Source organism: Simochromis diagramma, unplaced genomic scaffold (assembly GCF_900408965.1).
Source record: "Simochromis diagramma unplaced genomic scaffold, fSimDia1.1 OVJJ01000578.1, whole genome shotgun sequence".
Lineage (NCBI taxonomy): Eukaryota > Metazoa > Chordata > Actinopteri > Cichliformes > Cichlidae > Simochromis > Simochromis diagramma.
Window position 1 is genome coordinate 265,571 of NW_024387395.1, and position 12,864 is coordinate 278,434.

Sequence of the window (12,864 nt, forward strand, 5' to 3'; positions counted from 1 at the left end):
GTCGGTGCTTCACAGTGAAAATGGTGAAGCTGCTCTTGAACAGACGCCTGCCGTGAACATTTCACTTTGTGTGGCGTTTCCTGAGGCTGACGCAGGCCGGAGCTCAGTTTCATTTCATAATTAGATCAGCAGCTGTGAGAGGTCAACATCTGGCCGCAGGTGACTCGGCTCCTCCTCACACTCACAGATCGAGCAGGTGACCCGCTCCACAACAAAAACATCCGAGTCAGAAAGTGTCTGAGCTCATCATAGGTCAAAGTCTACGTCATTACGAGAGGCAGCAGGTGGAGTGTCTGGACCAATATTTGAGCTTCCTGATGATGTCACAGTGACGGTCTGAAACATGAAAACAGATACAAGCTTTGGTGCACAGGTGTCACAAAAACAGCAAAGCTTAACAGACTGACGTCCCGAGGCGCCCAGCAAGTGCTCCACAGGACGGCCTCCATGAAGCAGCACATACTGCAGCCTGATTGGCTGCTAAAAGCAGTGATCGATTAGTGATTGGTGATCTTCTCAGGTCCTTGTGTTCTTCCTGCAGGGTCACATGTATGTGACATCATCACTGCAGATCAATAATTCAGAGAAGCATCAGCCTAGTGCAAACACAGCCACTTCCTGTTAGAATGACTGATCACGTGACACACGCGCGCGCGCACACGCACACGGCGATGTAGCCCTGCCCCTCCCGCCGGGCGGGGCGCGGTGCTGCAGCTCAGCATCCTCAGCAGCATCCAGGACCCGGTGCAGACCACATCCCGGAGCAGGACACGGAGGAGCTCCACACGGGTGCAGGTGAGCCTGGAGCTGGGACCGAACCGGGCTGAGCCGATCCCTGTCGGTCCCTCTGTTTTTTCCGTTTCCGGTTTGATCAGCTGATTTCTCCGTTTTTGCGCTGATTCAAGAAAACTGATTACATCATTGCGCCGCTGGACCAATCAGAAGCCCCAAAGCTGCGTGTAGATTCAGACAGAAACAAGAACAAAATCAGCTGTTTACCGTTAATGACGTCACGGCTCCTGTCACGAACGGCAGAAATATTATGACGCGATCACAATTAACGGGGTTGATGCAGAAAGTCCTCAGCCCAAAGGCATGACGGGAAAACGTGTTCCTCAGCTGAGTTGGGACAAACCATCCGGTCCTCTGATCGATCAGCTGTGATGAGTCCGCAGCTCTTTGAACTCACAGAGCTCACACAGGTGTGTCCTCACCTGTGTGAGCTGTGTCGTCCTTACATGATTTTTGTGGTGTTCTATCACAGCGTACTGATTGATTGGTTGATTTTTGTCTGAAACAAGAGCAGGTGTGCTGATGGTCCTGCCTGAGGGCTCCTGCTGTGAAGCTTCAGTTCAGTCAGTTTCATATGTTTTATTTATACGTGATCAGTCGCCTCTAAGTACTTTGTACTGTAAGGTAAAGACAATAATACAGAGAAAAAAACACAACAGTCATATGAGCAGCACTTTGGCGACAGTGGGAAGGAAAAACTCCCTTTTAACAGGAAGAAACCTCCAGCAGAACCAGGCTCAGGGAGGGGCGGGGCCATCTTCAAACTGTAGGAGAGGGAAACAGAAGTGTTTACCTGATGAAGGTCACCTGGGGTTTGTTTACAGGGTCAGTAGAAAAATGTCAGCAGCAGTTTTACTTCCTATCAGCGGTGAGCCTGCCAGACAGACTCAGGTACAAACCTGCTTTCCTCTGCTCTGATTGGCTGCTCAAAGTTCTGATGTGTTCTGGCTCAGGATGTTTACAGGCGTGTCCGAGCGGATCCAGATGGACCGGGCCCGAGCTGCGGGTCTGGGCTCGGTCCAGCAGGCCGTGCGCTACCTGAACCAGGATTTCGAGGCCCTGAGGCAGGACTGCCTGCAGAACAGGACCCTGTTTGAGGACCCGATGTTCCCCGCAGAACCCGGCTCGCTCGGCTTCAAGGAGCTCGCCCCGTTCACGGCCAAAACCAGAGGAGTGGAGTGGAAGAGGCCGACGGTGAGCCCGCCCGCCCACACACACACACACACACACACACACACACACACACACACACACACACACACACACACCCACACCCACACACACACCCACACACACACACACCCACACCCACACACACACACACTCATACCTGCATCTGATTGGCTGTTCCAGGAACTGACACGAAACCCTCAGTTCATTGTGGGCGGAGCCACCAGGACCGACATCTGTCAGGGCGCTCTGGGTAAGTCATGTGACCTCTCCCAGGTTTAACATACTGCTACTTATCTGGCGGTTATTAAGCAGTTGTCAGAGAAGCTTTCCGACAGTCATGGAGGCAGTTATCAGGTAGTTATTGGTGAAATAATTGGTGCAGTTATCGAGCGGTTATATGCAGCTGTGGCTGAATAAACTTTAGTATCAGCGCTGGAATAAAAACTCCGCATCAAACCCAAAATCAGCTGCAGACTCGCTGACTCTGTCCTGACCCGCCAGCTCAGATTAGCACTTTTTGTTTGCTTTGACGCCGTCACAGAGACGCTTATATGCAAACATCCTTATTTTCATTGCCAGAGCTCCCAGTTTGCACTGGGACAGGCTCAACCGGTCTGGTATGCAGTGTGAGTCGGCGGTTGGAACTTTCCAGTAAATCAGGTGTGTGATTCTTAGAACCACACACAGAAACCTGCACTTCCTGCTCCTCCAGTACCTTCTCCTGAACTCCAGGAAACTGTTTAGCACCGCAGAACCTTGTGGGCCTCTTGTTTAGGTGGTTCTCGATGCTGGTTGGTTAACCACACTGACCTGTGCATGTGTGGTTTGTTGTTCATTAACAAGCCAGTCATCCTGAAACTGTGTTTCTGCTTTGAACAAACGTTATTCAGCACATGCAGCACTTCGGCAGTCATGTGATACAGGCTCCGCCTCTTTCATGTAAACGTGCTGGTGGTTCGATCAATGAACTCCAGGCTGATTGATCCAGCTGATCATATACATACATACAGTTAGAGTTGTGTTACACTCCTCTGTCTTTTCGGTCAGCTGAGGCCATCGTAACTCTGCATCTGTGAAAATAGGAAGTAAACCAGGTCCTCACAAACACGCAAACACCAGCATGTGTGTATGAGTCAACAGACTGGTCTCTGTGTGTCTCTCTCTCACACACACACACACACACACACACAGGACTCCACCCAGCTGACTCACTGTGTGTGTCTGTGTGTTGAACTGGACAGGAATGATCGGTATGAACCCTCCACCCCTGGCCGCTGGTGGGAGGAGCTCAGGCTTATTTTCGATGCTTTGGCTCCGCCTGCTGGAGGCAGAGAAGCACTTTATAATAACAGGGGACTCAGACTGAGTGATCAATAACAACTAAACAGTAATAATGGATCAATAACAAAAACAATCAGCATTAACGTTCCACTGCGCTGCTTATTGATCCCTAAAAGCAACTCACAGAGATAAACAGGAAGTGGACAAAATACCAGAAACACTTGCAGGGCTACGAGCCTGGCTCTGGTGATCCTCAGTCTTTACTTCAGTTTTGAATTTGTTTACTTCCTGTCATGTGACCACTGTTTACCAGCTGTAACTCGTCCCTGTGTGGATCCATTTTGGTTCAGTTATAATGTTTTTGTCTAAAGTCAAAACTTTTGGCAATTCCAGCTCCGCGCGAATTTATTTATTTCAGAATTCCCCATGTTTTTAGTTACCATGGTTACCCTGCTCCACTAATGCCGGGGCAGCAGCGGTTAACAGGCCGTCTTCATCACTCAACAACCAGGCGCTCAGCTTCAGTCTCACCTGCCTCTAGTGTGTGTGTGTGTGTGTGTGTCACTTCTCTGTTCTGATCGTGTCCACCAGCAGAACACCTAAAAGCTCTGATTTAAGTCAGACAAACATCCTGAAACACGCCGCATTCAAACATAATGTGAATGTCAACGATGATTCCGATTCAATGGACTGAAGCTAAGAATCACTCTTACTGATCTCTGAGGTCGGGGTCGATCATCCAGTCAGACCTTCCTGAAACACAGGCAGGTGTGCCACCTGTGGTCGGCTCTGAGGTGTCTTTCTCTCGCTCGTTGTGGACTCGCTCAGGCCCAGTCTCCATCCAAGCCTTGAAAAAAGAAGATGAGCGAAGGGGTTGTTTATTTGGTTTAACCCTTAACCTTTTAATTAAGAGCTTAAAATATTGTCTAAGCTTCACCTGTTTCCAGGTGTAAACCAGGTGAACACGAAGAATGTGATGAACATATTTCCTGAAGTAGAGTTTGATGTTACGGGATGTACTTGAAAGCAGCACTCTGACCTGTATTGATCTGTGAACACTGGACGCCCGTCCATTAGCCGGAACCATTAGCAGCTTAATGTACTGTTAGGATTTAGCTTAGCATTAGAGTCCCGAGAGACCGTCAGAAGAATGTCGACAAACACTTCCCATCATCATCATCATCATCATCATCGTCCACAGAGTCATGCTGATCTGATGTGAGCTCAGCGCTCCCAGCAGCTCTTTACCTGATTAAAGGTGATGTAACCACAGACCGCCTGCAGAGGGCGCTGCCTCTCCATTCAGGTTTGTCCAATCAGATCAGATTAAAAAGAATAAGCAGAGGCTGCAGCTTCACTTCATTCAGGCTGAAGTAACTTGTAAAAGAGGCTCAGGTGTGCACCTGTCTCACCTGTCCGTGCTCCTGCAGGTGACTGCTGGCTGCTGGCTGCGATTGGCTCGCTGACGCTGAACGAGCAGCTGCTGCATCGCGTTGTTCCTCACGGTCAGAGCTTCAGCCACCAATACGCCGGTATCTTCCACTTCCAGGTGAGACTTTCTGCACCGAGGCCACGCTCATTCACCTGTAAAACGTGTTTTGTGGACATGGTTTGAGTGCGGCTGGTGGTTGATGCTGGATGAGGACACACCTGTCACAGGTGACTGATTCTCCTTCTTGCTCTGCAGTTCTGGCAGTTTGGGCAGTGGGTGGACGTGGTGATCGACGACCGGCTGCCAGTCAAAGATGGCGAACTGCTGTTCGTCCACTCGGCTGAAGGCACCGAGTTCTGGAGCGCTCTGCTGGAGAAGGCCTACGCCAAGTAAGACCCGCCCACCTACAAACAGGTGTTCATGTTTGTAGGTGTTTGTTTGTGGTTTCAGGTGCCGATCTCCAGCCTCGCCGGTTTCAACGCGATCCAGCACACCATCTGCGGGTGAACTTTGTGTTTACTGCGTGTCTCTTGTTGTTTCTCAGGTTGAACGGGTCATACGAGGCGCTGTCCGGCGGCAGCACCACTGAGGGCTTCGAGGACTTTACGGGAGGCGTGTCAGAGATGTACGAGCTGAAGAAGGCGCCCAAAGATCTTCATCGCATCATCAGCAAAGCGCTAGAAAGAGGCTCGCTGCTCGGCTGCTCCATCGACGTCAGTCACGTCTCCTTGGAGTCAAACACACAAAATGTCCCGCAGACTTTCAGCAAATCAGTGCAGGCGCTTGTTTCTGTTTCAGGAAGTGATGTCACAGGTTTTTCAGGTGTAATTATATGTGATGATGTGAAAACGGAGCGTATGTCCACACTGATCAAACGAACTTCTGTCTTCAGATCACCAACAGCCTCGACATGGAGGCGGTCACCTTTAAGAAGCTTGTCAAAGGCCACGCCTACTCTGTGACAGGCCTCAGACAGGTGAGCTCAGCTGCGAGGTAAAAGTAACAAACTGTTACCTGAGAGTCATGTCAGCTCACCTCCCTACGTTTGAATAACACCAGAGTGTGATTTTTCACCACGTCACTGTTTAAGGAACAAACTGTGAAGCGTTGGCTGTAATAACAAGGATCCAAATTAAAGTCATGCAAAATGAATATTTAATTTATTTCTTTCATTTGTCAGAAGGTTCAGTAACACGTGACTGGCTTCATGGTCAGAATCAGAATGACTTTATTTATCCTCAGGGGGCAGTTAGGATGGTTTGGGCGTTTTGGGGTTCAAGGACTAAATGTGTTGGTGGATTTCCAAAAAAAAGCTCAAATCAATCCAAAGTGTGTTTGAGTCGATCTCTTCAGCAGCAGACGGCTCCAGATCACGAAATGATTGTAGGCCGGTCGCTTTGACAGCTCTAGGGATGAAATCCTGTGAAAAGTAGGAAGTAGATTCTGCAGCTTGTTGCAGGGCGTTGATGTGGTCGCTCTATTACGTTTCCTGGATGGGGCCAAAGCTCACGCTCGGCTCCTTTTTACTGACTTTTCTTCAGTTTTTATACAATCAGCCACATCTCGCAGCTGATCGACTTCCAGTTTAAACTGGATTTTAATCTTGTTGGTTGGATTTTAGATGTTTTACCTAACAAAGCTCAGTGTGTCAGCTGGTTCTTTACTATATTACACACTAATGGCTGTTGTAGTACACAGGCTAACAGGCATTTCATTCATTTTTGGGCTCTATCTGATAGATGCAGTGAAGAGTGACAGAAAGCAGAGAGAGGGCAAAGGACCACAGGTCGGATTCGAACCCGGGCCGGTTGCCTACTCATCCCAGCGAGCCAAACCGGCGCCCAAAATGATGACCCTTTTTTATAAAGTTTTATTGAATCAGTTTTAGACCAAGAGACATCGAGTGACATTCATGCCTGCTGCCTGCTGCACTTTGCAAATCAGTTTCCCATTGGGGACAATAAAGTTAGCATTGACCATTGTTTCTCAGGTGAACCGCTCAGTTTTAGATTTCCTCATTTGATCTCAGGTGTTTGTCCTCCTGTAGGTGGAGTACCGGCGCCAGCGCGAGCTGCTGATCCGGATCAGGAACCCTTGGGGTCAGGTGGAGTGGACCGGAGCATGGAGCGATAAGTGAGTGCTGCAGCTTGTCAGACTCGGCTAAGTGGGAGAAGGAGAGCACGGAGAGTTTAATGTTTGTTGGTGTTTCAGCTCCTCGGAGTGGAACGCCATCGACTCGGCCGAGAAGGACGAGATGCTGTGTAAGATGGAGGACGGGGAGTTCTGGTATGTTTGCTCTGTGATGATGACTGTGGTGTCTTTAAAGGACGAAGATGTTCAAACGACTGTCGCTGTGCAGGATGTCATTCCAGGAGTTCCTGCGTCAGTTCTCCCGGCTGGAGATCTGCAATCTGACTCCAGACGCTCTGAGCCAGGACTCCACCAGCTTCTGGAACACCGCCACGTACGAGGGCGGCTGGAGGAGAGGGAGCACCGCCGGGGGCTGCAGGAACCACCCGAGTGAGGACGGAGGGGCAGATACACCTCTTTTATACAAACATGGTGCCGTGCTCAAACTAGAACCAGTTCTACGCACGCCCACCAAGTCAGGACCTCTGATGTCAGCGACTGTGGGAGGGGCTACCAGTGATTGGCAGACCCAGCCAGACAACCTGTAATCCTGTATCATAGTTAGTTCTCAAAGCTGAGGAAATGCAGACTGGTTCTCCGAGGCTCGGCACCACGTTGGTGAAAAAGAGGTCTGAGTATGTCGCAGGGATTGTCTGGCTTGTGTGTGACGGGGGTGTGAAGAGTCTATGTAACATGTGAGCATGCGTGTAGGCGCAGCACCTGACGGCAGAGCAGAATGAAGAAGGTTTTGGAGTTGATAGAGACGGCCGCGGTCTAACGGGCTGCAGCCTTTGCAGTGTGTATTAAAAGGAGCAGTACCCTCATTGATCGTGGCTCAAGAGTTGGGAGTTCGCCTTGTAATCAGAAGGTTGTCGGTTCGAGCCCCGGCTCGGACAGTCTTGGTCGTTGTGTCCTTGGGCAAGACACTTCACCCGTTGCCTACTGGTGGTGGTCAGAGGGCCCAGTGGCGCCAGTGTCCAGCAGCCTCGCCTCTGTCAGTGCGCCCCAGGGTGGCTGTGACTACAACGTAGCTGCCATCACCAGTGTGTGAATGGGTGGATGACTGAATGTGTAAAACGCTTTGGGGTCCTTAGGGACTCGTAAAGCGCTATACAAATACAGACCATTTACCATTGAAGCCTCGTCTCTTCAGTATTCCTGGTGTCTAAGATAATTTCTGCCTGCCTCACTACTCTGCGAAAAGTGAAGGGAGTTGACCCCAAAGGAGGACATCTACCCCTCCCGTCCCAGTCTCCGGACCATGGTCCGACGGCGAGGAAACGTTAACAATTAGTTAGTGCAGGTGAGCCCAGGTGGCTCTGACTGTTGGCGTACCTTCAGGGTGGCGTGTTAGTGAGCGGGCCTGGACCCGACACAGTTTAAGTCAGTCCATCAGATTTTTACTGAGTCCCCAATCAGCATGAAAGTTTTTGTGCATCTTTATAATCTGGATTTTAGAGTTTCTCAAACTAACAGCGCTGCTCTGCGTGTTGATCACTGATAAGCAGATGCTACATGATGATCTTCAGGGGCTCAGCCGAACTTCTGTCCTGATCTAAGCGTCTAAAGAGAGAAGCGGAGGACCCAGCGTAGAGCCCGCGCTACACCTGATACCTGTGTGCGCCTTGGTTATAACTACATACTCGTGATGCTCTCCTGCAGACACCTTCTGGATCAACCCTCAGTATAAAATTTCCCTGCTAGAGGAGGACGATGACCCCGAAGATGAAGAAGCCGCCTGCAGCTTCTTGGTGGCGCTGATGCAAAAAGACCGCCGCCGCTACCGCCGCCAAGGCCAGGACATGCACACCATTGGCTTTGCCATCTATGAGGTCAGAGGTCAGAAAGGTGATGTTGTTATCACGCTGTATTTCTGCTGTTGGTGACGTTTCCTCTGTTCTCGTTCACAGATTCCTCAACAGGTGAGTCGCTCCGGTCCATTTCACTTTTCCGTTTTTGTTTTTTTTTAACTCACTAACGGTGGCGGCGTTGGTCTGTCCCCCAGCACCGAGGCTGTCCCAGCGTTCACATGAAGAAGGACTTCTTCCTGCGTCAGTCCTCTTGCGCTCGCTCAGAGACCTTCATCAACCTGCGAGAGGTGAGCGGCAGGTTCCGCCTGCCGCCCGGCGAGTACCTGATTGTCCCGTCGACCTTTGAACCCTCGAAGGAGGCGGACTTTGTCCTGCGGGTATTCACAGAGAAGCAGTCTGAGAGCCAGTGAGTTCACCATGATCTATCTAGACACCTTTACTTATCAAAATAAAAGACCTCTCAGTGACAGTCTGTGACTCTGCAGGGAGATGGACGACGGCGTGGTGGCGAACTTTGATGAAGAGGTAAACAAACCAAACTGGCTGCTTTATGACTTTGTGTCTTTGGCCTTTGACCTTCCTGCTCTTCTTCTCTGCAGGAGGAAGTGTCAGAGAGCGACATCGACGACTCCTTCAGGTCCATGTTCGCTCAGCTGTCTGGAGACGTGAGTTCATGAATTAAAACGTTCTTGGACTGAACGTGCAGAAACAGCGAGGACGTTCACTTCCTGTTTCCTCCCTGTAGGACATGGAGATCTCAGTGCGGGAGCTCAGGACCATCCTCAATAAAGTCGTGTCCAAACGTGAGTCTTCCTCAATCAGATGGAGGCTTCTGATTGGTCAGAGAGGTTGGCTCTGATGTGGTTGTGATCTGGTCTGGTTTGCAGACAGAGACCTGCAGACTGACGGCTTCAGCACGGAGTCCTGCAGAGCCATGGTCAGCCTCATGGACGTATCCTCGCCGCTCAGCACGTTGGACAGGTAAAGCTTGATGACTGATGTCTGAAATAAGACGTGTTGGCCTTGACTCGATCTCAGAAAGATGGCAGCGCTCGCCTCGGGCTGCTGGAGTTTCAGATCCTCTGGAACAAGATCAGGAAGTGGCTGGTGAGTGTGGACACCTGAAGCTCACAGGTGAAAGATATAGAGTTCATTTCAAACATAAAAACTTTATCTGTCATGAGATGGAGCACCGAGTCGCGTTTCCCTTCGATCGCTTTCCTCTTTTTCTTCCAGTCTGATTAGTTTAAGAAGCGGCCCCAAGTCTGAGCGATTGATTATCGGTGCTGGTCCATCAGGTCCTGGTTTTGTGGGTTTTAAATGTTTGGGTAACAAAATCTTCAATCCGATTGCTGATCGATCCGATCGAGTCCTGCGATGACGAGTTTGGTTTCATGTTTTCAGGGAATCTTCAGAGAGTTCGATCTGGATAAATCTGGCTGCATGAACTCCTACGAGATGCGTCTGGCGCTGGAAAATGGCGGTAACTGAGTATTGCATTGTTACTGAGCGTGCTCTGTTGCATTAAACTGACCTGAGATCTGTCGCGTCCGCAGGCTTCAAACTGAACAACAAGCTGCATCAGATGCTGGTGGCTCGATACGCCGACAACGAGATCATCGACTTTGACAACTTCACCTGCTGCCTCGTCAAACTGGAGGCCATGTTCCGTAGGTTGATCATGTGACCGCGAGAACATGCACAATAAACCTTTTAACATTTTATTTGTCCTGAGCTGCTCCGTGTGTGTTTGTCAGGAACCTTCCAGCACCTGGACACAGACGGGACGGGCACCGTGGAGATGAACCTCATCGAGGTAAACAGTCTCTGAGCTCCACAAACACTGAGCTTAGACGCGCTCGAGTATCAGACCCATGTTAGTTTCATATGAGCGGAAGCAGGATGTGTTTCATACGCTGATATGTTGCCTGTAAGCATCAGTGTCCGTCAGGCCTGTGATGAAAATCATGTTTTGCATCATTTTTCTGTGTAAATACTGTTTTCGTATTTATGGACCTGTTGTTCCATACGTGGAGTATCTTCCATCTTCAGCGTACAGTCTATGTTTGTGGATCATTTTACAGGAAACGTTAGCATCGCCTCCGGCTCTGTTTGGGAACCAGGAGGCGCAGAAAGGTGTTTAAGTGCCCCTCCTGCCTCCAGTCTACATTTTATTTATTGTTTTTATAATAACAAATTTATTCTGCTGCGTAAACCAGATTACTGTGGACCGATCTTTTCATTGCTTGAGGAGCCGTGCATAAAGGATGCTTTGACTCAGTCAGATCTCTTGTAAGCCGATGATTTACGGTTCACGTTTTGTCTGAGCCTCTGCGCCAGAGCATAATTCTCACTCGCTCACATTAAAGCACAAACCTGACGACTGATAAATCCATCTTTGAAAAATGACCCCTGCCTCCTTCCTGCGAGTCACGAGGATTTAGGACATGAATATGAATATAAATGTGATTATTACACAAAAATAAGAGTAAATAATCTGTCACATCAAACTTTAATCTCAGACTGTCAACGTGTCTTCTCTCCTCAGTGGCTCTGTATGAGCATGTGCGGCTGAGTCACCTGAGCGTCGGAGCGCCCCCTCCAGGAAGAACCAGTCCATCACAGCTCTACTGCACTGAACTACACTGCAGTACTACTACTATACTACTGCAGTACTGCTACAGTAAAGCATGCAGCAGAAAGATATTAATCAGAGTACTCTGCAGCCTTATTCATATCCTGCATGATCACACACACAGGTATTGTAGCACACCTGTGCAGGTAGTAGTTTCTATAATCACGGGTCTTCCAGCTGTTGAATGGATGCTGGGAGAAAAATAAAGTAATTGATCAGCATCGTTGTGTCTGTTTCTCTGAGCTTCGCCTTGTTTCCTGTGTGAGGAGCTGCTGATGCTGCTCTTCCCCGACCTGAAGCTTTATCAGCTGACCTTTAACCTGCCATCTCACCTCAGTATTGCAGCTGACTAATGATGTGTGAAACCGAGAGGAGTGAGCTGAACGTCGATCACACATTTATTTATTGCAGAAATAAAGAAAACAGCTGCAATGATTTTTCCATGACAGACTTTTACAAACACACTGCAAAGTTATGACATCACAGTTCCGTGATTGGTCAGTTTCAGTGGTGATGATAACGAACAGTGACAGCAGCATCAGCTCCAGCAATGTCACGTGACCGGGGTCAGGGGTCATTCAGCACAGTCAAACGTCACGTGATAAGAAAATCTGTTTAATTCAGTCCGTGTTTCGGGCCCTGCTGAGCCTCGGTGCGCACAAGAACAACCAGAGTCCTCCACCCGTGGGCCACAGTCCACCTCGTTCCAGCCTCAGTCCCGGATCTGGTGCTCCCGTCCGTCCAGCGGGCCCAGCAGCACTGCCTGGGCCTCCAGTAGCGTGGTGTCGGTGCTGGCTCCCAGGAAGCGGGCGGTGAGCTCCATGTCCTGCAGCCGCAGACGGACCCTGGAGCCCGGCTGCAGGCCGTCGGCCCCGGCCGGCCGCTGACACACGCAGTGGAACTTCCCACCGAAGTCGATGTAGAGGTCGTCGCGGACCACCCGGAACACCCTGCCCACCACCACCGCGTCCTTGGCTAGGCCCATCTGGATCAGCGGGGATCGACGAAGCAGCGCGGCGAAGCTGAGCTCCGGACCCAAGGAGGAGGCCTTCGGCCCGGCCGCGTTGCTCTGTGTCTCCCGCCGGAGCACCTCCTGGTGGTCGAAGGCGGCGGAGAACCCGGAGATCGGGCCCTCGGCGGGGCCCGAGTCCGAGCTGAAGGAGTTCCGGAGGAACCGCGGGGAGAGCCGGACCCGATACCGGAGCCCCGACACGACCCTGCACAGCGCCGCCATGTTTACCGCACAACCGGAAGTTCTGTCTCCGCGCACAGGCTGTAGAGGCAAAAGCGTCACGTGGTCCTCCAAAAAGCACACACAAACGCTGTGTGTGTGTGTGTGTGTGTGTGTGTGTGTGTCTAAGTAGACTTTTATTTTCTACCCAACAATATACACTTAAGTATACAGTGAGGTCAAATATCTTCCTCCTGGATCAAAGGTGCAAACTGTGAACATAAAAATGAACAAATTAAAATATGTAGCTATACAGAAATAAGATAAACTAAGAATCAGTCCAACAGTGTTGTGCTTGAATAAAAGTAGAATAAGAAATAGAAAAGAATGAGAATAAATAAATACAACAGTGCAAAACTGAATTTTCCATGCTTTATAA

At 50.0% G+C, this 12,864-nt stretch overlaps 2 protein-coding genes across 5 annotated transcripts; one reads left to right on the forward strand and one right to left on the reverse strand.

Moving 5' to 3' along the window:
- Window positions 1–72: 72 nt before the first annotated feature.
- LOC120720355 (calpain-1 catalytic subunit-like) lies at window positions 73–11,475 on the forward strand. Of its 4 annotated transcripts, none has more exons than XM_040010003.1 (22): window positions 73–795; window positions 1,746–1,986; window positions 2,146–2,215; window positions 4,677–4,795; window positions 4,934–5,067; window positions 5,223–5,391; window positions 5,571–5,654; window positions 6,726–6,811; window positions 6,890–6,964; window positions 7,038–7,198; window positions 8,471–8,640; window positions 8,719–8,730; window positions 8,814–9,025; window positions 9,105–9,144; window positions 9,219–9,284; window positions 9,365–9,422; window positions 9,507–9,571; window positions 9,658–9,726; window positions 10,024–10,102; window positions 10,176–10,289; window positions 10,377–10,435; window positions 11,168–11,475. In XM_040010003.1, the coding sequence occupies exons 2-22, from the start codon at window positions 1,747–1,749 to the stop codon at window positions 11,192–11,194; spliced, it is 2,109 nt and encodes a 702-aa protein (XP_039865937.1). In that variant the 5' UTR covers window positions 73–795; window position 1,746; the 3' UTR covers window positions 11,195–11,475. The 4 variants fall into 4 exon arrangements, 3 of the variants coding, with proteins under 3 accessions (XP_039865937.1, XP_039865939.1, XP_039865938.1); XM_040010004.1 differs by lacking the exon at window positions 73–795 and adding an exon at window positions 811–1,202; XR_005692906.1 differs by lacking the exons at window positions 10,377–10,435; window positions 11,168–11,475 and adding an exon at window positions 9,856–9,917 and having other exon boundaries at window positions 10,176–10,193.
- Window positions 11,476–11,634: 159 nt separating this feature from the next.
- mrps28 (mitochondrial ribosomal protein S28) lies at window positions 11,635–12,610 on the reverse strand. Its single transcript, XM_040010015.1, has one exon. The coding sequence runs from the start codon at window positions 12,486–12,488 to the stop codon at window positions 11,967–11,969; it is 522 nt and encodes a 173-aa protein (XP_039865949.1). The 5' UTR covers window positions 12,489–12,610; the 3' UTR covers window positions 11,635–11,966.
- Between the last annotated feature and the right edge of the window lie 254 nt (window positions 12,611–12,864).

Bases quoted from the DNA above. Each gene is read 5' to 3' on its own strand.
- LOC120720355 (XM_040010003.1), top strand. From the start codon at position 1,747: ATGTTTACAGGCGTGTCCGAGCGGATCCAGATGGACCGGGCCCGAGCT. The intron at 5,068-5,222 runs GTAAGACCCGCC...GTTGTTTCTCAG, and splicing joins CTGGAGAAGGCCTACGCCAA to GTTGAACGGGTCATACGAGG. The intron at 10,290-10,376 runs GTAGGTTGATCA...TGTGTTTGTCAG, and splicing joins CAAACTGGAGGCCATGTTCC to GAACCTTCCAGCACCTGGAC.
- mrps28 (XM_040010015.1), bottom strand. From the start codon at position 12,488: ATGGCGGCGCTGTGCAGGGTCGTGTCGGGGCTCCGGTATCGGGTCCGG.